This window comes from Rousettus aegyptiacus, unplaced genomic scaffold (genome assembly GCF_014176215.1).
Source record: "Rousettus aegyptiacus isolate mRouAeg1 unplaced genomic scaffold, mRouAeg1.p scaffold_m13_p_8, whole genome shotgun sequence".
Taxonomy (NCBI): domain Eukaryota; kingdom Metazoa; phylum Chordata; class Mammalia; order Chiroptera; family Pteropodidae; genus Rousettus; species Rousettus aegyptiacus.
Window position 1 is genome coordinate 112,686,361 of NW_023416311.1, and position 27,930 is coordinate 112,714,290.

General features: G+C 53.7%; 2 protein-coding genes and 1 long non-coding RNA gene across 3 annotated transcripts in view; 2 read left to right on the forward strand and 1 right to left on the reverse strand.

The window, feature by feature from the left end:
* Positions 1-59: 59 nt before the first annotated feature.
* Positions 60-6,141, forward strand: CCDC127 (coiled-coil domain containing 127). Its single transcript, XM_016124698.2, has 3 exons — positions 60-184; positions 1,473-1,603; positions 4,874-6,141. Exons 2-3 carry the CDS (start codon positions 1,483-1,485, stop codon positions 5,533-5,535), a joined length of 783 nt encoding a protein of 260 aa, XP_015980184.1. The 5' UTR covers positions 60-184; positions 1,473-1,482; the 3' UTR covers positions 5,536-6,141.
* A 2,646-nt stretch (positions 6,142-8,787) lies between these two features.
* Positions 8,788-12,812, reverse strand: LRRC14B (leucine rich repeat containing 14B). The gene is made up of 2 exons (XM_016124660.2): positions 11,897-12,812; positions 8,788-9,621 (listed from the first exon to the last, which is right to left on the reverse strand). The coding sequence occupies exons 1-2, from the start codon at positions 12,784-12,786 to the stop codon at positions 8,976-8,978; spliced, it is 1,536 nt and encodes a 511-aa protein (XP_015980146.2). The 5' UTR covers positions 12,787-12,812; the 3' UTR covers positions 8,788-8,975.
* Positions 12,813-22,889: 10,077 nt separating this feature from the next.
* LOC118606835 overlaps positions 22,890-27,930 on the forward strand; it is a 29,626-nt gene continuing 24,585 nt past the window's right edge. The window contains exons 1-2 of the long non-coding RNA XR_004952658.1: positions 22,890-23,064; positions 27,463-27,566. This is a non-coding gene — a long non-coding RNA (uncharacterized LOC118606835). The remainder of the gene's footprint in view (positions 23,065-27,462; positions 27,567-27,930) is intronic.

The window sequence follows — 27,930 nt, forward strand, 5'->3', positions numbered from 1 at the left end:
CTCGCCGCGACCCCGGGGGGGGCGCGTGGGGGCACCGCGCCTGCGCACCTCGCCGCGACCCCGGGGGGGCGCGTGGGGGCACCGCGCCTGCGCAAAGGGGACGGGGTGGGCGCCGCGCCCGCGCAAAGGGGACCCGGGGACCGCGGAGCTCGGGCGTCGCACATCTGGCGCTCCCCGCCGGGGGGTAGGTCGGGGGTCGGCCAGCGCGCGGGGCCGGGGCCGGAGCCGGGCCACGTTCGGGGGCGGGCCAGGATCCGTCCTGCGGAAGCCCCGCGGCTGAGGGGGGGGCGGACGGCCCGGCCGGGGTCGGGGCAGCTCCGGGCCCAGGCGTCCGGGCCCAGCTGTGCGGGCTTCCGCTGCGGGCCACGCGGTGTTTATTTTTCGTGCTTATGTAACTTCTGAAATGCTTTGTGCAACGCAGTGGCGTGCAAGAGGACAGTGGCGGTAGTCGAAAGCGCTGTGACCATCCCGCTTTTCGCCCGACTTTAGATTATTAAGACCTTTCTCTGGCTCAGTTGTGTTTAACAGAATTTTGAATTATTTTGAGTAATTTTACAATGGACCGTTCCGTTCCCATTTTGACATTTATGTTATTTACAAGTTGTCGTTGCTGGTAAATAAGGCCATAAGGAATATGTTTGTGCATAAGGCTTTCTCCTTTCTCAGGGTGGCGTCGCTGTTATTAGAAGTACGCCTCTCAGGCCGCGCGCCCCTGCTTCCTTTGGAAGCTATGCAGTTTAGCACTTTCTGACAACTAACTTTTTATTATGTCAGCAGCAACTCCTTAACATTAAATCCTGAGCCAATTTTTTTCGACAGCCAGAATTTTGATTTAGTTGTTAAACAAGTGTTTTTTGAAAAGAAAAAAAGCATTGTATTTTTCAAAATTGAATGAAATTTTATTTTTCTTATGTTTCGCTTGATTCCTGCTCTTGTAATCTGCCTGTACGATTTGTGGCTGTCACAGAGAAACAAGTAGAAAGCCCTCATGACGGTGCTTTGTGAAAATGCGCATCCTCGCGGGCCCACAGCAGCGTGGCAGTCGCACTTGGACCCCACCCAGCGCCCGCTCAGATAAACCCCAGCTTTAGGCAGAAACAGCCGAGAGCACAGGAGTTTGTAACCTCAGTGTCAGAAGGAATGGCAGACAGCCTTCTCCCTTCACCGGCTCTCCCCTCGGCCCTGAACGCTTTTCACCATTTCCTAAAGCCGACGTTGTCTCGACACCTTATTTTTATATCTTTATGTAGAACCATAATTTTAAACCTTTATAGTGAAGAGCTTATTCTTCTTGAATGTAGCTCCCTGAGACATGTGTCTCCCCCAGGGTGTTGTGAATTGCTTTTATCTGCGTTCTTGTTTGCTCCTTTTGAAGGATTCATATGAGCCATGTAGATGATACAATTGTGACAGATATATTAGATATATTTTATACCTTTCAAAAAGTTAATGGTTTTATTATTTACTTCAAGGTATATCTTCATGAATAATTTAAATGACCCCCCAAATTGGAATATTCGGCCTAATTCAAGGGCTGACGGGGGTGATGGAAGCAGATGGAATTATGCCCTGTTGGTTCCCATGCTGGGATTGGCTGCTTTCCGTAAGTCACAGTTTTCCTAACAGTTGTTTTCTGGGCTGATGGTGTGGGGCCCAAAGACCTTGGGCTTTGGGACCTGACAGGTGCAAGTGTATTCCTAGTTTCATCCCAAGTGGCATATCTTGGTCAAATTACTTAACCCTCTGAGCCTCAGTTTCCCCATCCATGGGAGGTGGCAAATCAGAATTACCTTGATGCGTTGTGAGGGTTAATTAAGACAAAATACGCAGAAGCATTTTGTGTGGAATGGGTTTTAATAACTGTCTATCATCTCGGGTTCTCTCGCTTTAGTCGCCCTCAAGGATCGAGGGGGTAAAACAGGCCTGAGAAGGAAATGCTATGGGCATCTGCATAATGTCTGGGAATTGGTCTTAGTGAGACTCAGTTTGGGAAACCCACTTGGCCTGGCCAGAGTGTCTCCTCTTTGCTTGGGGAAATTACCAGTCACCAGTTGATTGTAACTTAGCTTACATCCCCCACTACATGATAAATTTTCTGAGGTTCAGGAGTTGGTTTACTATTTTGTCATATTCCATGGCCCTGAGTTGTCACTTAAGAATGTGAGACACTGAATAACCGAATGGAAGAAAAGTAACCACTCCCTCCACTTGCAGTGACACTTTTTCTGGAGTGGCTTTTTCCATGCCTAGGTTTCTTGGGTCAACAAGTTTGCGTGGAGGCCGACAAGAGTGGCCTTATCGACCCCGTTTATCCACTTTTACAGTATGCTGGGGGGTCAGTTAACACCCCAGTGTTGCAGTGTAATTTCTCAACCATGTAATTATACATTTTTTTTTATGAGAATGCAGCTAAAAGGTTTCGCTGATCATATTACCTAAACAAGACAACTAAGAAGAAAAAATATTCCTCAACCCTTCTGGGCAACATTTTAAAAGTCCAAAGGCAAGAACTTCAGAGTAATGGTTATTATGAAAGGCTGTAAAAGCTGGAGATGAGTCCGAAAAACAAAACAAAAAATGAAAGTCACCTCAGGGCCTCTCCCAGCGTCAAAGTAGTTATGACATTAGTAAGTATAATTTTTAAGACTTTTGAGTCACTCACCAAGTTCATTGCTGTAGCCACAGGCAACAGGTAGCCTTTCCAAGTGTCAAGTAGAGTTTTGGCAAGTCAGCAGGCTCGTGCGCGTGTAAATGGCATCGCCAGAGGCCTGGATCTGGGTCTGCCAGTCTCACCGACAAGCAGGCTCCATGCACATCACTGAGTCACAGAAACCACTGACTGTGTCAGCCTGCAGGGGAATCAATGTTCAGTTTCTTGGGAAAGCGCCAAAACCTTCCCCCAAGTGGCTGTACCGTTCGGCGTTCTCGGCAGCAGGGTCTCAGTGGCCCGGGGCCGCGTGCCGTGGGCAGGCTGGGGTCCCCCTTGCATTTCTGCGGGTGTGCCGCAGTGGCCGCTGTGGCTCCCTGAGTTTCCCTCGTGGCTGACGGTGTTGGCCATCTTTTCACTGACTTTCCACCATCAGTGCACACCCTCCTCTATGAAACGTCTCTTCCCGTCGGCTGTTTTCCGGTTGGATAGTTTTCTAATGCTGACTTTCGAGGTTTCACTGAGTTCTAGATTCTGTACTATATTGGATATCTGGTTTGCAGACATCTCTCAGTCAGTAGCTTGTCTGTTCATTCTCTTGGTGGAGCTTTTCACAGAGCAAAAGGTTTGATTTTTGACATAGTCCAGTTTATCAGCTTTTCCTTCGATGGGTCATGCTTTTCCTGCCAAGTCTGAGAACTTTTGCCTAGCCCCAGATCCCGTAGATACTGATGTTATTTCCTAAAGTTTTAGTTTTACGAAAAAGTCAGTGATCCATTTTGAGCTAATTTTTATATGAGGTATGCGACTTGGGTTTTATTTTTTCCCTTCTAGTCTGTTTGCCTTTGGTTCTTTTTCTTGCTTTCTTGCACTGGCCGAAACTTCCAGGACTCTGTCAACTAGCTCCTGATCTTCAAGGAGAAGCATTCAGTCTTCACGAAGCGCAGCGGTAGCTATGTGTAGGTTTTCCGTAGATGCTTGATAAGGCAAGGAAGTCCCTCGTTCCTGTTTCTCTGGGTCTTTGTCATGAAATGGGTGTTGGGTTTTGTTTGTCCACTGTTTTTTTGCATTAGTTGTTACGATCATGTGATGTTCTTCCTTAGCCTGCGAATACATTTGGATCACACTGATTGACTTTTGAATGTCCGTCTTACGTGGTGGGACTAGTCCCCACTTAGTCATGCTGCTTCATTCTGTTTACGTGTTACAGAATTATCTCTAAGGTTTGGCGAGGACTTTTATCTCTGTATTCATGAGGGACATAGCGAGAATTTCAGCCCTTCCAGGGTTCTCTCTCTTCTCCACACCTATTTCGGCATCTTGTTTTTTTACTCTGGTCATTGTATTTTTTCAGTTCTAAAATTTCCATTTTTTTGATTTTCTGTTTCTTTGCTGAAACTTTCTATTTCTTTGTTAGACTTTCTGTTATGATGACTGCCTTGAACTCTGTCTGAGGACACATCTCTGCATTGGCATCTGTTGATTATCTTTTTTTAAATCAGTTTGAGATGTTCCCAGTTCTTGGTTATGAAGAGTGGTTTCCTATTGAAACCTGAGCATTTTGGGTTTTATGTTATGAGAATGGTTTTTATTAACTGTGTTCGGCCAGCTTCTTGGACAGGAGAAGGGCAGCGCGGCCCCTCACTCCCACACGGGAGTGGAAGTCCCTGCTTGGCCTCCAGCCGTTGACGCCATGTCTGTAGGCTGAACTTCTCACTCCTACTTTTATGTCCCCCTAACATAACATAAGGAAACATCCGAGACTTCAGCTGTTGACTAGTGACGATTAGAAAGTAGAACACGTTTTGAAATTGACTCATTTCTGTAGCCTAGCCAACAGCATTTGAAGTATGTCCATGTTAATTTTTTCAAAAAGTAACCCATGTTAATTTGTAAACTTTGCCAGGAGTCCTTGGGGGCACTGCAGCCAGCGTAGGTTTGAGGGCGAAGGGAAGCAGTAGGATTTTCTTAGCGGTGAGAAATCAGAGGACCGGAAGCGGCTGTCCCTCCCATTCTTTGTCACACTGTCTTTCGGGAGCCTTTATCTGATGTAGGACTTTGCACGTTACATAGTTTCATACAAAATGTGGTCTTTCTTGTACCTCTCAGGACTTAAGATTTTATCGAAGTGCTGTCCTTAGCTGCTTTATGTTTTCTTTAAAGACGATCAAACGTCAGTTCTGGCTTTTCACTGTTTGTTTTTCTCCCCCAATGCGTGCGCGTCAGGCTGGATTTGGTCTCGGGAGTCCCAGAAAGAAATAGAGAGAGAGAGAGAAGCCTACCGCCAGAGAACAGCGGCTTTCCAGCGGGATCTCGAAGCCAAGTACCACGCCACGATCTCAGAAGGGCGGCGCGCCGTGGCTCAGTTGTCCTTGGAACTGGAAAAGGAGCAAAATAGGACGACGAGTTACCGAAAAGCCCTCGTCTCTCAGGGCCGCAAGTTGGCAGAAGAGAGGAAGCTCCTGGAGCAGGAGCGGGCTCAGGCCATGCAGGAAAGGGGCCAGGTGCAGCCCTTGAGGAGTGCGTACCTGAGCTGCCTGGAGGAGGAGGAGGGCTGGCAGGGCCGAGCGGGGCTCCTGCTGAAGGACCTGGAGGACGCCCTCTCTGAGAGACAGAGCATCTACTGCAGCCTGCTTCTGCCGCGCAGCAGGCGGCTGGAGATAGAGAAGAACCTGCTGGTCCGGGCGTCCACCGACCCGGTGGCTGCTGACCTGGAGGTGGCAGCAGGCTTGACCGACATATTTAAGCACGATACCTACTGCGGTGACGTCTGGAACACCAACAGACGCCAAAACGGGAGGCTCATGTGGCTGTATCTCAAATATTGGGAACTAACTGTCCAACTGAGAAAGTTTAAGAGAGTAGAAAAGGCAATACTAGAAAAATAAGAGGAATGAAATACAACTTACTCTAACAACTCCAGGTCAGGGTTAGCCAATGTTCCCTTTTTTCTTCCTGTGCTTCCTGTGTTGTGGCCACATGCACATACAGCCACCTGCCAGCAGAGTGGCCTCCCAGCCTGCCACTCTCTGTGCAGGACAGCAGGCCATGGCCGACAAGGGGTTCCCTCCCCGACCCCCTTCAGCTTTGAAGGAAGCCGTCTTTCAGGAGCCTCTTCTAAAAGCAGTCAGCATCTTATTAAACGAGGGTAAAATTGTTTTTAAGAAAGTCAAATACAGTAGTGGTCCTCTCGTAAGAAATTTTATCTGATTTTATCACTCCCTGAATGAGTTCTGTTTTTCTCTTTGAATTATTTTCCTCTCTCCCAGAATTACATTTAGCAATTGTCATATAATGGGTAGAAATGCCTAGCAGTTCTAGGAAAGTAGAAAAATCAAGGTTTTATATTGTTTTAAAGAGCTCTCCAAAGGGAAAAAAGGGCTTCTCGAATCCAGCCAATACCCCATATGTGTTTAAAGTGTGGCTTAAGTCTGTGTTCGATAAACAGATGTTGTTTATTAGCGATGACATGTAATAAAAGCAGTTTAAACGCAGCACGTTTTTATGTGTGTGATTCTTTACTCTTTACAAAAGGTTTTGACGTAGATTATCCCAGTGTTTGCCACACGCTGCAAGGTTAGCAGGTGCTCATGACCCCATTTCTCGCAAAGCTGATGTGAATCAGCTTTTACTATGCTTTGCACATGTCACTCGAGTAGCCCCAGCCCTATTGCTACGTTGTAAGTACCTTACTGCTGTTGGGTCCAGGGGCCGAGACCACCCCTAGGTTTGATGACCCAGCGCAGAGCTGTGCTCACAGCTGAGATTTAGTGTGTGGAAAGGACAGAGGGAAAGGCACCCAGTGCAGAGTGAGCTTCCCAGGCACAGCCCCAGAGTCCCCTCTCAGGGGACTCGATCCCCAGCAATGAGCTGTAACCACATGTGAGAAGTCGCCGACCCAGGGTGCTCCTTGGAGGCAGCACCCAGGGTTTCTGTTGCGGGCTGGCCACATGGACACTCTGCCTGGCACGGCACTTCCTCAGCAAACTCCAGACCCCCGGAAGGAAAGCAGGCATCCAGTCCAAACGCCGCAGGGTGTGGGCGCAGCGAGCGCTCTTTCCGGATACTGTGGTGGGGGCTCTCCCCACGCCCAGGGTCCCAGATGCCGCCAAGGGCCAGCCTTGTGAGCCGCCTTCAGGAGGACAGTTGTCCCTGGCCCGTTGTGTGAGCTCTTCTATGTGTCCTTATTTTACAGGTGCAAGAACTTGCACGGGGCTCAGGAGAAGTTCACCTGCCCCAGGCCACTCTGGTGGCAATGTCGAGCCAGTGTGGACCAGGCGGTTTGGCTCTGAGCCACCAGTAGATTCCTTACTGTCATTTGATAGTACGTGGCCCGGCAGAGACTGGATTAAGGTCCATCTGCTTTCAAATCTTGTTTTCACCCTGGCTGCCTGCTCAGCTGTCTATATGGCAATAAGACAAACTACTAAAAATATTAAGCTTCCAGTGTAATTGTAGGGTATGATCACTGAGCTGCTCTGTTGGGAACAGTTTGCATGCTGAATCTAACGGAATTTATGCTGCCGTGTTCTCAATCTTCAGACCCATGCTAGAGACGAGGAAGCTGCCCCAGAGAACTCAAGCAAGTCCTTAGTGGGTGTGGGTATAGAGGGTGGTGTGCCGGATGGTGGTCTCGTGTGGTCTCCGTGCCGTTCACCTGTCTGGCCTCTGGTACTGAGTGCATTTTCTTTCCTTTTTGAATTTACTTTTCAAGTATAGTTGACATGTATTAGTTTTGGGCGAACAGCACAGTGATTAGACATTTCCGAGTGCGTTTTCTTACGCCCACGGTTTGACCATGTCCTCTGCCACTGTCACGTCAGGCAATGTCAGAGCCACAAGTCGCGGGCCGTGCAGTGGAAACCCCTGTGGCTGGAAGGGGCACAGTCGGGCGGGGCTGAGCGGGCCCCCAGGAGCCAGGTGCATGGTCAGCTGGGGCCGGGGCTGCTCCCCGGGGGCCCTGCTCACCGCAGCACCCCTGGGCCCTTCTGCACCACAGTGGCTGGGCTCAGCTACGCACATGCTGGGGTCCCATCCAGCTGGCACCAGAGGCCGAGTCTGTCATCAGGAGAATTCCACAGACAGACAGTGGACGCTACTCTGCTCTTCGCAATCATTTCAAAATGTTGCCCAGTGTCTACTCTCTTCCCAAGAGCTGCTTACAGGAGCAAACTCACCTGCCTGAGGTAGAGACTTTACTGGCTGGGTGGATCCGATGGATCCGGGGTGTGCGGCCGGTGAGCAGAGAGCAGAGCCGGGGAGCAGGAGCGTCACGAGGCAGCGCCTCCCTCCCCTCTTGCTGCTGTGGGAGGTGGTGCCACCCAGCAGGCAGACCCTGCGTCACCAGGACCCACAGCCCGGGGCCGCCAGGCGGTGGGAGAGAGTCGGGGCACACCTGGGGAGGGGCGGGAGCACCGGTGGGGGCACTCCTGGGAGCGGCGCCTGCCTGCACGGGGTGGCAAACCCTCAGGGAGCACCGTGGATGGCTGAGGCGTGAGAAGGCTTTGGCAAGGTCAAGCAGTAGCTTCTGTCTTTAGAAACTTATTTTCAGACTCAGGTTTCTTTAACACTTTCGAACTGCATTGAAGTTAAGCACACGTGAATAAGCCACACTTCAGTTTTACTTGTATTTAATCATCCTCATACTCACCTCTGCACAGTTCAGAGCTGGGTGGGATCAAGTCCCTCAGGTCCCCTCAGGTGCCAGGACTGTGAGAACAGAAGCGGGCCCTGACCTCTGCGGAGGGTCCATGGAGGCTGGAGGACCGGGCGGGGGGGGGGGTTCCCGCAGTGACGGCCACTCTCCCGAGGCCCTGGGCTGTGCTGACCCCACTCAGCTCAGCCAGCAGCAGCAGAGCCAAACACACTCCCCCTCTCGGAAGTGGACGGAAGCTGTTAACTGAAGCCTAGTTTCCCTTGTGAGTCTTCAAGCAGACTTCGCTGGGGCAGCGGCACAGCTGACGCCGAGGGGAGGGGCAGAGGGCACCGCCCTGCTCTTCTCGGTCACCCTTCCCAGCCGGTTGTTTCCCGTATCTGTTTCGTGACCTGTTCTCTCTCTTTCCCCCAGTCACACCAGCCCGACGTCCTGCTGCTGCCACCTCTCGGCTCCTGCCCCGCCTGCGAGCAGTGGCCATGCGCAGGTCCCCCGGGCCGCCCTGTGCCCCCCGCTGTGGCAGGCACTTCTGCCGGCCCCAGGGCATCGTCCTCCCGTCTCCCGGGAGGCAGGCCTTCCTCTCCTGGGCGCCTGAGGGACAGCGTGAGCGACACTCACTGAGAGATGCGTCGAGCAGAGGGCGGTGCAGGCGCACCCCCCGCCTCCCGCGGGGCCCTACTCCATCTGCTTCAGGGCGCGGGAGAAGTTTTCCAGGGCCGTCCTGAAGGCTTGCAGCAAGAAGGCGCCGAGCTCGCTGCTCGTCTCCTGAATGTCTGGGTCGAAACTTCCGAAGACGGGGGTGCAGAGCTGGATGTCTTCGCGGCCGGCTCGCGCCAGCACCCTGCGCAGGCCCTCGGCAATGGCGTCGTACTTCTGCTGGTCGAACCGCGACATGGCCAGCTCATCCTGGGGGTAGGCGCTGCCCTCCGGGTAGCAGTCCTTGGGTACTGGGAACTCCACCAGGCGCAGCCGGGGCAGGTCACAGAGGGCCCGGAAGAGGCGCCGCAGCGCGAGGCCGGACAGCGGGTTCCCCAGGAGGCGCAGCTCCTGCAGCTGGCGGCAGGGGCCCAGGGCCAGAGCCAGCATGCTCACGTGGCCGTCCTCGATGCCACACTCCTCCAGAGTGAGGGAGCGCAGCGTCCGGGCCCCGCGGCCCAGCAGCCTGGAGAAGGTCGACGGGAACAGGTGGACCAGGCTGTGCCCACTGAGGTCCAGCACCTCCAGGTGGGCGGCGTGGGCCCCGTCTGCCAGGAAGGCCATGTCCGCGTGGTTCAGGGAGCAGTTGGCCAGGTCCAGCACTCTCAGCGGGGTCCGCAGGGGGCTGCAGGGGGGCGGAGAGGGCACAGGTGAGGGGCCGGGGAGGGGGTCCTGCCTCGGCATCCAGAATGCCCAGAGGGCCCCAGCCACCCGCTGCCCGATTTCGTTCTGCCTAGGAACCGAAATGGCTTTGACGTTTGTAACTAGTGGAACAAATCGAAAGGAGAAGCAGACACGGCGAGGCGGGGAAGCGCGCGCATCCAGCGTGAGCGAAGCCTCGCGGGGCACAGCCCTGCGCGGCACCCGCGTCCCGCGTTGCTACGGCGGCCGTGGGGAAGGTCGCTTTCCCGGAGGAGGCCTGGCCTCTGTCCCCAGCTCCTGCTTTGCCGACCCCCTCCGTGGGCCGAGGGAGGGACGGGCTGCCGGCGCCCCTGCAGCGGACGTCAGCTCATGTGCCTGTGGGGCAGCGGGACGCGTGAGAACCGGCAGGGGGTAGGACACCCGCCTGCTCCGAGAGCAGGAGCCCGCAGATCTCAGGGCTGGTCCGGCCTTCGCATTGCCTGGGGCCTGGGAGCCCCTCCCATTCCACTGGAGGCGGCGTAGGTGGCCCCGCTCGGCACACGCACAGCCCAGGGAGACCCTGCTATGGCCAGCGGTTCTCAAAGTCGGGAGCAGCACCGTACTGGGGGCCTGTGACGGACGCACGTTCTCGGTCCACCTGCACCCAGGACACTGGGCCTCCACCTGGGGTCCCTGGGCTGAGCGCTGAGCACAGGAGGGTTTCGGGGTCCTGCCCTGTGTCCCTGCCCGTTCTCCTGCTGAGGCTGCCTCCCCCCACCCCTGAGCTCTGTGCGTGCTGAGCCCCGGCTTCTGCCCTGCGGCCTGCTCCCTGCGGCCTGCTCCCTGTGGCCCAGCTCTGCAAGTGCCCAATCCCTGAACTGTGGTGAATGTTTCCATTTCCATTTCTCTCGTGCCTTCATCCCCCACGAGGAAGCCCTGTCAGCTCCCCCTCAGCTGGGCCCAGGCCTGAGCCCTGCTCACCACCTGCACTGCTCCCACCGGGCCTGGCCTCAGGCCTCCCCCATCTGGACCTGCCGGGGCCTCCCGTGTGGAAACCGGTAAGCAGAGCAGGCCCGGCTGCCGGCCTTGGGCGGGCCGCGCCTGGGGCTCGGGCTCGGCGCGGTCCCACCACCCAGCTGGCAGTGGTCCCTGGCCCTGGCTCGCGTACGCAAATGGTATTGTTCAAGCCGAGCGCCTACTTCCTTCTGCAGCCTGGAATCTTGTGTGCGCCTGGCCTGGCAGGACCCCTACCAGCCCCTGAAGACTCCTGGGTGCGGGTGCCTAACGGGCTCCCTGGTGGATGGCGCATTCACGAGTCCTCACGGCTCGGTGCCGGGGGGCTCTGCTGGCCCCCAGGCCTCTCCCCACGTGCCTTTTCCCTTTGTGGACGGTGCTCTGTGTCCTTTCTCTGTGAAACAGCCGTGAGGACGACTACATGCCGAGTCCTCGTGAGAATCACCAAACCTGGGTGGTCCCGAGGGCCCGACACCTACCGTGGGGGGAGTGCAGCCCCCACCATCTGGGCTGGTGACTTTTTTGGTTCCTTTGTATGAAAGAGAAACACCTGTATGCCAAGGGCTTCCTAAACGAGAAGAGACACCGTCACACTCCCTGGCTCGAGAACTGAGAAGTTAAATTTTCTGTAAACGTTCTTGAGTGTGCTCATGGCAGGCAGCCGCCGAGGTGGCCCGCGGGTCCGCCTGTGCCCCCGCCCTCGCGTGCCGGTGGCTTGGCGCCGACACTCACGTGGTGGTGACGGCTCGCTCCCGAGAGGAGGCGGTGAGCACGGCCTTGCACCCGGCACTGCGGCTCCGAGGCCTCCCGGCCGCCGCCGCCGCCACTCGTGCAGAAGCCCACGCGGCGTGCGGCCCGGGCGCCACCTACAGTCACGTGAGTGAGCTCGGAAGCAGACCACCCACCTCCCCGCCCCACCGAGCCTTCGAGGAGAGCGCGGCCCGCGGATAGCTGGGGGCAGCCTTGTCCTGTTCCGGGGGTAGTTAATGCAACACGATGTAGTTCCTTCCGCGTTATTGGTTTGGTAACTAGTGCTTCCCTCGTTTGCTTACTAACTGGAAACGCTTCGCCCCCGCCCACCAGTCTGCCCCTCCTGCTGCTCCGGACCTCTTGTAAGTCACGAGAACCCATCGCAGTGTCCTTGGTGCATCTTTACCCAGCCCCCAAGAGAGCCCTCTCTCTACCACCTAGGCGAGGGGCTGTGAGCAGAGACTGTCCCCTCCGCCTGCCTCCATCTGGTCACCCCAGGGGCACCCCAGACTCACCCGAGCAGTCTCTGGATCTTCCCGGTCAGTGTGGAGAAAGCCACGCTCAGCTCAGTGAGCTGCGTCATCTGGCTGAGCTCCCAGGCGATGGAGGTGAGGAGGGGGTCCTCGCCATCGGTGCCTGGGGTGCAGCCAGGGGGCGCGTCGAAGGCCTTGGCCGGCAGGGTGAGTGAGGCCAGCCGGGGGAAGCGCACCTGGGCCAGCAGCTGCTGCACGTGGCCTGCGTGCAGCCGCACATTGTGCACCACCTGCAGCCTGCGGAGCTCGCCAGGCCCGGCCAGACACAGCACCTGCAGCAGCTGGTCAGGGCCCAGGCTGTCCGCCCGGAAGGACAAGCAGCGCACCCGCAGCGGGGCAGGGCCCGCCGGTCCCAGGGCCCGCAGCACCATCTGGAAGTTGCCGTCGGTGACGAACAGGTCCGTCAGGACCGTGACGGGGCGCCGGGCCGCGTGGGGGCTGGCCTGCAGCTCGCAGCAGGTCCTGGCCAGCAGCTCGGTGCGGCCCCACCTGCCCAGCGCCCTCCCGCATGGGCACTGCTGCACCTGCACGTCTCGGACTCCCGTGAGGTCGGCCAGCCGCAGCCGCCGCCAGCCCCCGCCCTGGAGCACGTGCTCCGCCAGGCCCCTCACGCAGGCCTCCAGGCAGGCCCTGCAGGCGCGGTCCCGCAGGTCGGCCTCGTGGTCCGCGCTCGGCCCCAGCACAGCGCCCAGCCGGAACTCCTCCAGCGGCCAGCGCCCCAGCAGCGCCTGGACCACCTCCGCCCGCTCCCGCAGGTAGCCGGCTTTGAACAAGAGGGGGTAGAGGCTGTAGGCCACACTGTCCAGGCTCTGCAGGGCCACCTGAGGGTGGGACACCAGGGCCTCGGCGGAGGCGAAGCGCAGCGACCTCATCGCGCCCGCCGCGGGGGCAAAGGCAGGACCGTGCCGGCCCCCACGCGTCGCCCAAAGACGCACGTCTGCCCTCTGCGCCTATCTTTAGCTGCAGCTGCTAGGGGCGGCTCGCTTCGGGATGTGACGAGCCAGCCCTGTGGTCACCTGATGGCTATTTTGGTCCTGGGTCCCTGTTTGGCGCTGGCAAGGTGTCCGGGGGTAGCCGGCATGTCCTTGTGGAGCTCGGCTGGTTCCTGAGCGCTTGGCTCGGGGGTGGGGGGAGGGTGCCTGGGCCCCCACGCAGCGCCGCCTGGGCCCACTGGGAGGCTGGCCTGCACTGGAGAGCTGCAATGAGCTCGTCCCGGAGCAGCCTCCTTGGGTGGAACACATTTACCCCAGCTCTAGGCCTGTCCCCCTGGCCGCCTGCCTCCTCCTCATCTGCAGCCCTGGGACCCAAACTGCAGGCGGCACCGAGGTGGGGCGGGAGGCCAGGGGGGCTGTCAGCCTCCCTGGCGTGACGTCCAGCTGTCCACTCCGAAGGTGGCGGAACACGCTTCCCAGACGTGCCGTCCAGCACAGGGTTATCTTGAGGGACAGGTCGGACCTCGCCAAGTGGCTCTTCTCCCTTCAGCCCCCCGTGTGTTCCGGTGCCGTCCGCAGCTGCCTCTTTGCTTGACTTAGTGGAGAAATGCTTAGGCCAACCCGCTCGGGTCATCTTCTGCGAGGTCTCCCACGCCACCTAGAAACACTCTCGTTAATTTGTCTTTCGTTCCAACACCGACGGCTGTGAAACGATTGCTGACAGACCTGACCCCAGCCACGACAGACCTGACCCCAGCCCCGACACACACACATCACCGTCATTTGGGGCAGGGCTAGAGCAGGTAGCTCCAGGCCACCTGGACCAGCGCCGGTCCGGGAAGGTCACGGCTGGAACGGAGACACAGAGAGACACACAGAGTAAGAGGTGGGTGAGAGGCAGACAGAGGCAGCGGGAGACGGGGCCAAAGGGCAGCTCGGGGGTGTGGGTGTGGGGGCCGCCCCTCGGGGCCCTGCCTGGCAGCGGTGCCTCTGAGCCAGGGGTGGGGCCCGCCACTGTCGAGCAGGTGTGGTGTGTGCACGAGGCGGCGGGACTTCACTCGACGTCACCAGAGGGTGTTCGCCAGTCCCCAGCGTGACCCCCTGCTGTCTGCGGCTCGTGCCCTCGAGGCACAGGAGCTGGGCTCCCTGGTGACCCAGGTTAAAAACCCAGAGATGTCCCCGGACAAAACAGCCCTAGTAAAGTTCAATCGCGTCCTAGAAAAGTGTCCCATTTGTTTTTGTTCCTCAAGTTTGGGAACGAAGCAGTTTCCACAGAGGGCCATTCGCCGTGCGTGGCCCACCGCCCCTGGTCCCAGTCTCCTGGGGGACATCTGCCCAGGCTCCTGCGCTCACCCCTCGTCTGCCGAGGGCCACGCGGACCAGGCCACCCAGCTCCAGGCCTGGCCTGGAGCCCCGGGGAGCAGGGTGGGGCCTCAGCCCAGGCTCGCAGGTGGTGTGCCCGGCGCCCTGAGCCTAACTCCAGGCCCCTCCGCTGACCACGCGCAGCTTGTTAAAAAGAACAGAACCCGAGATTCCAGTTACGCTCACCCCGCGTCCAAGACGCACTGTGGTGGCCCTGCCTGTGACCGCTGCCTGCAGCCGGAGGGGCCCGGAGGAAAGCCCGGCCAGCCCGGCCCTGGCAGGAGCTCAGGGGCCGATGTTCCCACGGCGGAGGCGCCGGGCAGCACCAGCGAGCGAGCGGGCAGACGGAGGGGCGGGGCAACATGGGGCGACTTCAGGCCCGGGGGCTGCTGACCTGTGGCCGGGGCCCGGCGTGTGTCATCTGCAGACCCTGAGCATGGGGCTGGGCCGAGGCTCCTGCATTCGGCCTGGCTTCTCCCCGGAGGAGCCGCGTCTCTTCCAGGCCTGGCACAGCAGAGTCCTCATCCGTGAGGCACTGCTGGGTGGCTAGTGGACACGCATCCAATTCAAGAAGCATTTGGGGCCGGGCAAGGAGGGGGCACCAGACTGGAGAGCGCTCTCTGCGAGGCTGGCTTCCCTTGGGGCAGGCGCAAGGCGAGTCTGAGAGCCGGCGGGTGTGGGCCTGGGAGGAGCGGCCACTGGCAGCCCTCGGCGGGCGTCACGGGGCGTCCGTGGGTTAAAGGGTTTTGGCCCTGACATGTGTCAGGTCTGCATTTGCCTTTCTCACCCTGGACCGTGAGTGTGAGTGTGTGTGTCTCACCAGCAGCCGCTCGTGTGGGGTCAGATGACCAGATGGCCCGTGGTCTGGGGAAAGAGCTGTCGCACAGGCACGAGGATCTGGGACTAGCTCCGACCCGCGCACACGAAGGCGGGCGGCGGCTCGGCCGTGGGGGCCGGGGCTCCTTTCGGGGGTCTCAGAAGGGCAGAGATGGCTCCTGGCACCCGTGTGCCTCCCCGACTGCCCGCCAAGAATGTCCGGCCCCCAAGATCTCTGCGGAGGAAGTGGCCTCGCCCTGACAAGCGGACCGTGGCCCACAGCGGCACGTCTCTACTGGGACCGGGTTCGGGGAACTCCCACAGGGGTCCCCGACAGCACTAGTGACGGCACCGCCGCGCAGAAGCCAAGCTCTGGCCAAGCTCCACATGCACGCAGGGCTTGGGCAGGTGGGCGAGGGCCCCAGGGGCCCTGCAGCTCCTCCTGGAGGGGTGCTCTCAAGGGCACCCAGAGATGGGGGCCGGTGGGGGTGCTCTCCACTCCCTCAGCAGGGCCTCTGGGGAGAGACCGCACCAGGGGCCTGGCCTTCCTGCTGGGGGGACACCCGGGGCCCTCAGGAAGAGCCTGATGCTGGCCTCTCCAATACGCTGGTCGCGGGGGTTTAGGCGGTGAGACCCCTGGGGGGTCAGTCAGGGATGGGGGAGCAGGGCAGCGGCAGGCCTGGCCATGCGCGCCTCCTGGGAAGCAGAGGTGGGCGGGGATCCGGGGGACGCCGGGTGCTCCGGGAGTGGGGGAGGCTGCCACTCCCGGAAGGCTCGCTGGGCAGCCGAACCTCTGTCCAGAGCCTGAGACGCTCGGGCTCTGTCCTGCCGCGGGGAGGACGCCGCGGCGGGGCCCGCACACCGGCGCCCGGCACCCGCGCCGGGCGGTGACCGGGCATCTCCAGAACCGGGAGGGGCTCACACGGGCACGTGCGGACCCGAACCCGCGGGCCCAGCCGCGTCCGGAGGGAGAGGTGTCTTCGAACGAGGTGACTCGCTCCCCGTTCGAGTGGCCCCTCTGCTCGGTCACTCGGTCCCCACTCTCAGGGGCTGTGTTCCCACGTGCGTCCAGGGGTGTCCAGCCTCTGCTCCCGACAGCCTCCCACGGCGTAAGCGCACCCCGCGCACCGATCCCGACTCCCCCGCTTGCCAGGCGAGCGGCCGCGGGGTGTCCGCGGCCTCGGGCCCGCGGGCCCGGTCGCCTCCCTCCCGAAGCGCCCTCAGCTCCCGCAGGCCCGCCGGCTCCCGGAGACCCTGGCCGGGGTAAGGACCGGCCGTGGACCTCTTCGTCCCTCGGTGGCTCAGCCGGGAGGCGGCCTCGCTGCGGTCTCTGGAGAGCGGGGGCAGCTGTCGGGGGCGCGGCCGGAGCCCCGCGCTGCCCGGTTCTGTCTTCCGCTTGCGCACACCCAGGAATCGGCTACTTTCCGCCTGGAGTCCGCACGCGGGACAAGCTCTGGTCCAGCCCAGCACGGCCGTGCGAGGCCCAGAGGCCCGGCTTCCCCGGAGACTCTGCCCGCGACAGAGCCGGGCTCGGGCCTCGCGAGCCGGACCTGCCGTCCTCGCCGGCGCTGTAGAAGGTAAAGTTCAGCTCGAAGAGGGGTGTCTCTTCCAGGTGGGGAGCCCTGCTCTTTCTGGGACAACACCACTGTTAAAGAGCCCACTCTTGTGGGGGAGATCAGCTTTTATGGGGGTCCCATTTCTAGCTGAGCCTCACACTTAATGGGGCCCTCCTCTTTGGAGGAGGCCCCCCTGTAGTGGAAGAGCCCTGATCTAAGTGAGGCCCTGCTCTGGGGGGCGCCCCACTTCCAGGGAGTGTCCCGCTCTGGGGGCAGGGAGCGCCATGCCGTAGGAAGGGAGTGGTCTCTGGAGAGGAAGCAGGATCCTGTGGAAGTGTAGGTTCTTGGACTCAGAACTAGGTTAGAATCAGTTTTAGGTTTCAATACAGGTAAAATGGAGACAATGCATTTCCCGTCTCATTTGGCAAACGGAAGCAATACGTTAGATGAGGCAGATGAAGGGCCTAAAACAGGATTTATTTCAAGTGATGAAGGAGCGAGGCGGGCGCACTCCCAGGACCCCCCCCCCCCCAGACCTGCGCGCAGCAGCCTCTGCCCCGCGAGGGGTCTGCGCCGCATCACCTCTGGGGGTGCTCCCCGGCCAGCGCAATGGCGCGGTGGGGGTGACGCCGCCAGAGCGGGGCGCGGGCAGCAGAGGCGAGCGCTCGTCCACGCCGGCTCTGGACAGTGCAGCGGAGGCTGGCTGCCAGCCACGGCGGGCAGGGGACAAGGCAGGGGTACCGGGTCGGGGCTGGGAGGGACAGCGACGGGAGGGGGCGGGGAGGAGTGGGGGAGGAGGGGCCAGGGGGCGGGATAGGAGGAGGAGACAAGGCCCAGGCAGGGAGGGCCAGGGGAGGGGCCAGGGGTCGTGGACAGGGTGAGAAGAGATATGTAAAGGACAGGAGTGATTTCAAAGTGAGCTAAGTGCCAAGGGTCTGCACTCTTATTTTAATTGTGGGTAGAGCCCTCAAGGCAGGGACACGCTCATCTCTGCTGCCATCTTGTGTGCATTTTGTGAATAACACCAGAGTGTAGGTCATGAAACGTTATTCGTTATCCTTTGCTGCCATCTCGTGTGCATTTTGGGAACCACACCTGTATATAGGTCGTCCTTTATGACTAGTCAATCTCTGCTGCCACCTGGTGGGAAATTTGGGAATAACATGACAGTGGTCCTCATAAAGTCCTTTCTGCTGCACTGTCTTGTTCATTTTGAAAATAACCCCCAGGGCATGTCATTATGAAGAGTTTTTCATTGCTGCCATCTCGCGGGTATTTTTGAAAATAACACCTCAGTGTATGTCATCATTAAAATTTATTTCCTGCTGCCATCTGGTGGGCATTTGGGGAATAACACCAGAGTGTATGACATAAAAAAAAGTTACTCTTTGCTGCCATCTGGTGGACGTGTCTGAAATAAAATGGCCTCGCGCCAGCCCCCTCGCCCGCCCTCACCTACTCTCCTGCAGCCAGCCGTGAGCTGTTTTTTCTCTCAGCTCTGGACCCTTCCCTTCGTGGGCTCCGGGGTGTGAGCCCCAAGTGCTGAGAGCTCTGCGTGGAGGGTGAGGTGGCTGGCCAAAGCGTTGCCTGGTGGTTTGGCTGGTGTCTGCGCGTGGTTTGGGGCAGGTTGGGCTCTGCTCCGCGGGAAGCACGGGTAGGGGTGGGTCTGGGTCAGGGCTGGGCTGGGACGTGGCAAGGCCGCACCTGCCTAGGAGCGCAGGTGGTGGAGAGGATAGTGGGCCACGCTCGAGCTGGGCTCCTGTTGAGCAGCCAAGACTGAGGAGGCGGGCGGCCCGGGGCCTGGGCAATCCCGGGATGCGAGAGCACCCAACCGGACCTTCAGCACCGCCGCTAACCGCAAAGACCCGCGGTGCGTTAGCGAAGCTGGCGCCTGCCAGCCGCCGCCTCCGTGGCAGAATCCCCGCACCTCCTCCCCACCACCAGTAGGTGCGCTGCAGACGTGGGCAACGCGGGCGCACGGGAGGCCACTCTCGATCTCTTGGGGCGGCAGGCAACAGCCTTTCCCATCTACCGCTATACCATCCTGACCATGTCTGATCTCGGAAGCTAAGCAGCGTCGGGCCCAGTTAGTACTTGGATGGGATCCCGTCTGGGAATACCGGACGCTGTAGGGTTTTGCCGCGCCCTCCTTTTGCCGCCCTCCAGCCAGAGTGCCCCTGGACGCCCCTGGGCCCTGCTCACTCTCTGTCTGGGGAGTCCCGGGCAGCCGCCCGCGCCCAAGGGCTGCATGAATGGCTGGGAGCCCGGTGCCCTCGCCCGCCCTCCCCTGCTCTCCTGCAGCCGGCCCTGGGCTGTTTTCTCTTTCCGCTCCGGGCCCTTCCTTGCCTGGGCTCCGCCCGGCTGAGCCCCAAGAGGCTCGGTGTCTGGCAAAGCGTTGCCTGGTGGTTTCATCGGTGTCTTCGAGTGGTTTTGGGCAGGTCAGGCGCGGCCACAGCAGGGAGCACAGGGGATGGGTAGGGCTGGGTCAGGGCTGGGGCCGGGACGTGGCCGGGACGTGGCAAGGCCACACCTGTCTAGGTGCCCAGGTGGCCGAGAGGATGGCTGGCCACGCCCGGGCCGGGGTCCTGCCGAGCGGCCAAGACTGGGGAGGCGGATGGCCTGGGTCCCGTCCAGTCCCAGGATGCGAGAGCGCCCACCCAGACCTTCCGCACGGCTGGGAACCGGCCAAGGCCCAGGATGAAGGGGCGAGACGGGCGTGCGCTCCCCGGGACCTCCGAAGCCCTGCACGTAGGGAGTAGAAGTGGGGAAGTCAGGTGCCGGTTGTACTCATGTGATGGGCCAGGCCACTCTCTTCCTCCCCAGCTGTCCCTATCCCCAGCTGCCTGTCCAAGTCCCACAACAAAAACCAGCTTGATTGAGTATATGGCAAGCTGGAGCACTAAGTTATGTGCAGATTTTCTTCAAATAGAATGACCAAGATTCAACTCAAATCTGCAAAGACTATTTGGATCACTCTGTCCAAGATCCTGTGTGAATGTGGTGTCCTGGACTCAGAATTATGTCAGAATCTATCTTCAGTTTAAATACTTGTAAAATACATATAATAATTTTCTTTCTTCATCTGACAAACAGAAGCAGTAGGTGAGAAGCGATATATAAAGGATAGGAGTTATTTCAAAGTGAGCTAAGTACCAAAGGTCTGGACTCTTATTTGAATGGTGGTCAGAGCCCTTAAGGCAGGGAAACGCTCTTCTATGCTGCCATCTCGTGTGCATTTTTGGAATAACACCAGAGTTTAGAGAATGAAACGTTATTCATTATCCTCTGCTGCCATCTGGTGTGCATTTTGGAAATAGCGCCAGAGGCTAGGTCGTGAAACGTTTTTCGTTATCCTCTGCTGCCATCTCGTGTTCATTTTGGAAATAACACCTGTATATAGGTCGTCAAGTGTAGGTCATTATGAATATTCATTCCCTGCTGCCATCTGGCGGGAAATTTGGGAATAACATGACAGGGCTGCTCATAAAGTTATTTCTGCTGCTTTTTCATGTTCATGTTGAAAATAACCCCCAGGGCATGTCATTATGAAGAGTTTTTCATTGCTGCCATCTCGTGGGTATTTTGAAAATAACACCCAAGTATATGGCATCGTTAAAATTTATTTCCTGCTACCATCTGGTGGGCTTTACATTAAATATTATTTTATAAAAACACAGCAGCTTCTTATATAGATGATAAAAATTTTCCAATCTAGTTTCATTAGAAGTCACATTCATAAACCCAAAGTGGTTTTTCCAATACATTCATGTTCCAAATCCAATGTCCCACATCTCTCCGGTATGCATGCGGCAGTGGTGGTGGCAGTGGTGACGATGATGACGGTGGATGCTTCTCAGGACGGGCCGCTGCGATCGTGTGGTCCTCCTGACATTCGCGGCGCGGGCTCTACTCTCCCGCGGTGGTTCCCCATGACGCCTCTTCGGGTACTGCCTGTGGTTCTCCACTAATGATTTTTGAATTAAGTGTTGCCAAGTCAAAGGGACCCTGTAATTAAGCATAAGAGAAAACAAAATGCCATGATAAATAAATTCATATTTCTCCTAGTTGCTCATATTTTGAAATGCAGCAAGCTTAGTTAAAAGAACATGATCTGGTGCAGGAGCAACTGTAGACATTCTGAAAATGTCTACATGAAGATGACTTATAGGCATCTTTAACATTCTTATATTTTTATATCAATTATGTTTAAAAGACCGATTTAGTTATTACAAATTATTAAGTAATTTGAGTTAACCTATGTACACAATTCTGCTAAGTGTTCTACAATAAAAGCTTTAAAAACCCTATTTGCCAAAGACCGGTCAGGAAGGATGTCTTTAACACCTGCGGCTGAACAAACTCCGTTCCATTGGCTCCTCGGCCGGGGCAAGATCGGGGACAGACTGGTTGCCCTTGTGCCGGAGTATTTCTCCCAGGATAGCAGCCCGGCACAACGTGGGTGTAATCCGCGCCTTCTCGCCATTAGCTATCGGCCGGCCGCTTGGCTTGGAAAAGGTGCAAGATATTGGAGGGTGGGGCCAGTGTGAGGTTGAGGGTGGTGTTGAGAGCCGGTGAGGAGGAGCCAAGGGGTTGGTCCTGGGGCGACTCACCAATCAGCGTAGAGTTGGGTTGGCCTTACTTCAGACCCTGTCTTCTGGATGCTCGGTGCGCAGTCTCGATCTCGCGTGGGCCACCACGTGACCCCCACGTGAGCATGCGTGGACAGCCCCACCCCCATATGACACTCATGTTGATCTCGCATGAGCCCGCACTGTGTATGCTCTGCCTTTTCAGGAAGCCGGAGGAAGCTTCTTGAGGCCTCCATGGCACCATTGTGTGAGGTGGTCCTGGTATCTCAGCAGCCCCTGGGAGCTGCACCACAACTCGGTGAAAAGAAAAAGTGAGGAGAAGTGTTCCAAACCTAAAAGTCCCAAATCCGTACAGGAGTGCCACGTGTGGGGAGAGGTGCTGTCTGTCTACAGATAACACACCAGAGGACATGGCTCGGTGAGGAAAATTCTTTTTTTTAAATCCGTGAGATAGCCTAGTGAGGGTGAGGAGTACTGAACATGCATGTATCTGTGTTTTAGCTTCATGTTATAGAAGAACTAAAGATATTTGCTCTATTAGTCTACATATAACAGAGAGAATTACTTCTACCTCAATTCCAGCCTGCATCTTCCCCAAGCTAACAGCCCCTTCTACGCTAATTGTTTGGTGTAGTTCTGCCTGAATGAAGGGGTTTGAAGATTTTGTAGTCTTCCTTAGATTCAGGTTCTGCCTCTTTTGTGCACATAAGATGGATTTCAGAAAACTACAAAACTTCCATCTTGTTATGATGGCAGGAAAATTAATGGCTGGGTTACCACTAGCTCCTGGAAACTTCTGTAGCTGAGAGAGCATGGTCTTCCACTGGCAGAAATAAACATTGCTTTTGTTTACTCTATCAGCTTTCTTGATCTATTTCTGTGAGCTTTGGTAGAATTTAGAAGTGCTACGAGTCCTTTTTCTCTCATCTATACTTAGACTGCCATGAAAAAAATATTTGCGAAGCTATAACCTGTGTTGTCGGAAAGGTTCTTGTCTTATTCTGTGAGAAAGAATTCCAGGGTAGGATGAACAGCTGGAGGTCTTGTGGGTCCTGTGACCAGATTCTTGCTTTATTCCACGAGAAAGAATCCAAAGGCAAGATGAACAGCAAGCAGGAAAGCATGAGTTTTATTAATGTTGAAGTACTCGCTTGAGGAGGTGGAGGGGGGGCTTACCTTGAGAGAGGAAGAGGAAGGAAGGGATGGAGAGAGAGGGAGTGAGGGAAAGTCCCACCAAGATGGCTGGTTATGAACTTTTTGTTTTCCCTGGAAGGAGACCTTGGAAAATTGCGGTTCTGACTTGGCCTTGTCTCCTCCTAGTAGGTGGGGAACTTGGTTTTCTGACTTTTCTTTCTCATGTCATGTTTCTGGAACTGTGTTAGTGTCAGGTACATAATGGGAGCTGCAGTATTTACAATGCAGATGAGATTATAATGATGTTATAATTAGCCAAAAGTTTTGTTTTGGCCAAAGATGGTATCTAGGCTGGAAAAGACCAGTTTTGGCTTATCACCTCTGCTGTGGCTAAATTGGGGAGGTCTAAAGAAAGGAAAACATTCCAGAGCCATATCCTGGAGGGGGAGGCAATGTCCCTGCACGACCTGTTCAGCCCCTCACTTGGACTTAGCAACTCCTGGTTTTGTTTATTGAAACTTTTCTTCTAGAGATGGTCATTTTCTTTTGGTGTCTTTTTTTTTTTTCATCTGACATAACAAGGAAATACCATAAACATAGAAAGCCTTTGGCTTCTTCAGTTAAGCTGTAAAAAGGCTTATTGCTTTGAGTCGCTATTAAAATCTTACCATTAATGGTCAGACTGTGGATTCTTTGAACTGGAAAAACTCTCAATCAGAAAATGTTTCATAGAACTCTCACGACAAGCAGCCATTTCACTGGTAAGACATCAGGGTGTTTTCTACAATCATTAGTAAATCTGTTTACGTTTTGATCTCTATTTGTGAAACTTTCACGTTTGTCTATATGAGGTATGGTAGGATGTTTTTGTCTCCGACTGCTATTACTATTTTGTAATATTTGATTGGCTTAAAGGAAATCAGTGCTGATATAAATTAAGAAATAAAATAGAAACAAGCACAAATGTGTTTCAGCATCATATGATCAGAGACAATATTTGAGATTAAAACTGGCTTAAGTTTGGTTGGATTACATAAACATGTTTTCAAAAGTTATTAACATAAACAATATATGCTTTTGCTGGGTCTACCAAAATAAATTTATGTTAGCTGTGTTACAAAGTATATAAAGCAAATAGCTTGATATACGAAATATCAAGAAAAATCAAGATAATGATTGGGTTTACCATCTCATAGTGTTAACTAATAAAATAGATAATAATAAAGGTTTTTAGGTAAACTATTTAGCTATAATCGGTACATGTATATTTAAATGTTTTTCTAGGTGTCTTTGGTGAGCTGAAACTTTTAAAGTTTTGTTATTTAAATTAAATGACGGTCACTCATCATTTTGCATCTGCACGAGCAACATCTAAGGGTTCCAGTTTTTCTATAGCATTGACAATGTTTGTTATTTTTGGTGTTCTCAATTACAGTCACTCTAATGTGAGTGAAGGAGTATCACATTATAGTTTTAATTGGCATTTGCATCACGACTGATGATGTTTAACATCTTTTCGTGTGCCTGTTGGTCAAATCGTATGTCTTCTCTGGAGAAGGGTGTAATCAAGTCCCTTGTTCATTTTTAAATCTGCCTGTTTGTCTTTTTGTCGATGAGTTTTAAAAGTTCTTTATTCTGGATAACAGACTCTTTTCAGAGATATAATGTGCAACTATTCCCTTCCATTCTGTATCCTGTCTTTTCACTTTCTGGGGTAGCTTCTTTTGATGCACATAAGGTTTTCATTTTGAGGAAATCGAATTTATTTATTTCTTCTTTAGTTGTTTCTGTTTGGTGTCTGTTTTAAGAAATCATTGGTAATTTCAAGGTCACGAAAATTTATCTCTGTTTTCTTTGAGAGTTTATAATTTTACCTAATCTATTTAAGCCATTTATTTATTTTGAATTAATTTTTGCATGCGATGTGAGGTTATGATCCCATTTCATTTCTCTTCATGTGGATCACCACTCACCTGGCTCCATTTTTGAAAAGACCCTTTTTTAGCCATTTTAATGTTGTCTGCTCTTATCAAAAATCAATTGACTGTTTATTTCTGGGCTTTCCATTCAGTTTCATTGATTTATCGGTATCTCTTTATGCCAATATCACAATGTTTTAATCACTGTTGCTTTACATTAAGAATTAAAATTGGGAAGTATGAACCTCTAACTTCGATTTTCTATCTGAAGGCTGTTGCAGCTCTTTGGGGTCCCTTGAAACTTTGTATAAGTGGATCAGCTGATATATTTTCCCAAAAGGCGTCTGTGAATTTTCATAGGAATCATATCGAATCTGCGCATCAGCTATGTACTTTTACCATCTAAACAGTGTTAATTCTTTCCATCACCATGAGATGGCTTCAATTTTCAGTGTTCGAATCCTGCAGTTTGATTAAATCCATTTCAAAATATTTATTGATATTGACTTTATTTAAAATGTGATTTTTACTTAAATTCTTCTCAAGATTATTCCTCGCTCGCATATGAGTACAACAGATTGTGGCTTATTGATATTTAGTCCTGTAACTCTGTCGAAATTGTTTACCTGTTCTAATACCTTTTTTTTTGGATTCTTTAAGAAGTTCTATATCTAAGAGGTTAATGGTTTAGAGGTCTAGGATCAGGGTTGGGGCTAGGATGGAGTTTGGGGTTGAGTTAGGGGTTCAAGTTGTGGATTACGGTTACTGTTTATGATTCTGTGTAGTTTACGGTTTGTGGTGATAGATTATGAATTTTGTTTAGGGTTTCTGGTTATGTTTATACTGGTTATGGTTTATGGTTATCATTTATAGGTAATGTCTTATGGTTATAGTTTTGATGCAGGACAGGGCAAATTTCCCTGAGCGGGGGGAGATCAGTCCCTCTCCTGAGAGAAGAGTAAGTTCTTTGGTGGAAAGCGTAGAAAGAATTCAACATGCACACCATAGTGAGAGTCAGAAGGAGAGTTTATTGTAAAAATGGGGAAAGCAAAGATTAGAAATAGCAAAGACAAAAAGCCAAGACAAGGAAGAAGCCCCGTATATTGTGGAGAAGTCCAGTTTATATGTCATTCTTTAGTTTCGGTGAGTTACTGTTTAAAGACTTTGTTTATCCATTTGTTTTTCTATGGACAAAAAGTGAGAAAGGATAAGAGTATGCAGCATGAAAAGCCTGCAGGCAGTTCCCAGTCATTAATCCACAGGTTATCTATGGTTTTAGATACAGGGAATGATGATTTTATTTTGCGTAGGGCAGACACTTAAATACTCTTTTTTTCCTATTTTCCCTTTACAGGTGTGGGAAATGGGTTGTTAGCAATTCCAGCAGAAATCTTTTTTTGTTCTGCAGGTACTCTCAGGGCCTGACCACAAAGCTGAGGAGCATATTGTAGTCTGAATGTAGCTCGATTTAACATTTTAATTATCTTGCCACTTCCCTAAATTAGTTTACCATTATAGTTAGGGTTTTTGTTATGATTTATAGTGATGGCTACAGAGGAGAAAAAAATGGGATTGAGCTCCAAGGGTGTGTGGGTGGAAGCAGAGGTCAATGAGGAGAAAGGATGGGGTGGACCTGCAGGGAAAAGCACAGCACGGCCTTCAAATGTCGATTCAAAAGGGCTTTGGTTAAACCAGGCAGTGGTTTGGGTCAGTCCGTCAGTGTGAGGCGAGGGCCTGGGGTGCACCGAGGTGCTGAGAGCCAAAGGGGAGGAGCCAAGGGGCAGGCCTTGGGTCGATCAGTCAATCAGTGCGGACTCATTTAGCGCAGGGCCAACCTTCACCAGTATGTGGTCTTCGGGCTGTGTGCATTTACGCTGGGTTACTCAGGTCAAGTGACTCCCACAGAACCCTCATGTTTCTGCGTGACCCAGCGGAAACACACATAGAGCAGGAGGCTTCTCGTGCACGCAGACACGGCTTCGCCTTTTCAAGAAGCCCACGAAGCTTCTCGAGGCTTCTGGTGGCTCCACTGTGCTGAGGCAGTTCCTGTACTTCTGCAGCCCTCGGAGCTGCACCTTGGACAGACATGGAGAGAAAAGGTGAGGAGAAGCTTTGTGTCCCAGGAGTGCTGGGGGTTGACGGTAGGCGGTGTCAGTCTTTAGAGGACCCAGGAGAGGAACCAGCTCGGTGTGGAAAATTCTTTTTTTTTTTTAATTTTTATTTCGTGGTGTCAGGTAGTGAGGTTGAATGTAATTGTGTCTTTGTTTTGCTTCATAGTACAGAGGAATTAAAGATATTAGAGTGTATTGGTCTAAATGTAATGGGATTTGCTTCTACCTTAATTCTAGCCTACCTTTTCCCCAGGCTAATAGCTCCTTCCATAGATACGCTAGTTGAGTTGAGTCCTGTGTGAACTCAGAGATTTGGAGTTTTCGCGCTCTTCCTTAGATGGTGCCTCTTTCCCTGCTCCTCGCCCCTCACTTATCTTGTGAAAAGATTCCTGGGCGTGAAGGTTCTTCCAAGTCGAATTTCTGAAAAATCTCAGGCTCCCTGATGTCTCATTATGATGCTATTTTGATAAATAAATCTTTCTGTATTCCAAAGTCTGATCTGTTGAATATTAAGTATTTAATGTGCCAAACATACAGGCCTTGTGACTGCAGCATACATATCTTGTGGAACATTAAAAAATTTTGTGCTATGAGAAAATATATATCTAGAAATTGCAAAATTTCTAGATTAGAGTGTATCTAATATCCCTGTAATGTACAGTCACAGTCACTTCTTAGTTTTCATTAGAAAGGTTTTTTTTGAAGGTCGAGAATTATACTATGTAATTAAATTTTCAAATATAAAAGTTAAAAGTGAAACCAACTGTAAAAGAAAAGATATGTTGCAGCTATGGTTAGCACATCTGCTTTACATGCTGAAGATACTGGGTTCCTGTCCCAGATGGTGCATCAGGTCCACCCCCTTCCCCACCCCAACCATTTGTGCACACTGCTAGCATGTGGGACGAGATGCCCCGCCTTCAAAGAGCCCCTTCTTAAGGGGAACCGGCAACATCCATAGGTCTGGGGTGTATGTGGAGTCTCCTACTTTCACATGAGTGGGGTTCTCATACATCTGTATGTATTAAATTGCATTTTTTTCTTGTGCCAATCTTTCTCACAGCTATTTGATTATTAGACCAGACAAGAGAGCCTTGAGGGTGAAGGAAAGGGTATTTTTTCTCTGCAGTTGTTGCCATGAGCAAGATAAAGTCATCCGCTGGGATGCCTCGCTTTCTGTTATGCCGCTGAGGATGAAGAGATGTTTGTGAACCTGACACGGGCTGGCGTAAGGTAAGGATTCTTACCATGTCAGCACATCCCCAATTCTTCATGACAACCTGAAATTTTATGTCCTAAAATATCTGCTTAGTCCCCGTTAGGTTGGAAACTTCAAAACATAAAACGTGGGCTAAATTGCAATTATGGCTAGGGTCCTATGAAACTACTGCAGCCCCTAAGGAATTGAAAACCTCAAATTACAATGCCAATTTTGAGGAAAATTCCAATTAGATTAGATTATTTAAAACCACTTCAAAATAGCAGGTTTCCAGATCAAATAAGGTTAAAACAAAGAGAATGGAGAGTCACAGGACTCCTTTTAGGCATCTGTGATTATGGAAAGCACATTAGAAATATTTCATGTATGTGGTGAAAA

Excerpts from the sequence above, each read along its gene's own strand:
- CCDC127 (XM_016124698.2), top strand. The coding sequence starts at position 1,483 with ATGAATAATTTAAATGACCCCCCAAATTGGAATATTCGGCCTAATTCA. Across the intron at positions 1,604-4,873 it reads GCTGGGATTGGCTGCTTTCC|GCTGGATTTGGTCTCGGGAG; the intron begins GTAAGTCACAGT and ends CGTGCGCGTCAG.
- LRRC14B (XM_016124660.2), bottom strand. The coding sequence starts at position 12,786 with ATGAGGTCGCTGCGCTTCGCCTCCGCCGAGGCCCTGGTGTCCCACCCT. Across the intron at positions 9,622-11,896 it reads AAGATCCAGAGACTGCTCGG|CCCCCTGCGGACCCCGCTGA; the intron begins GTGAGTCTGGGG and ends GCCCCCCTGCAG.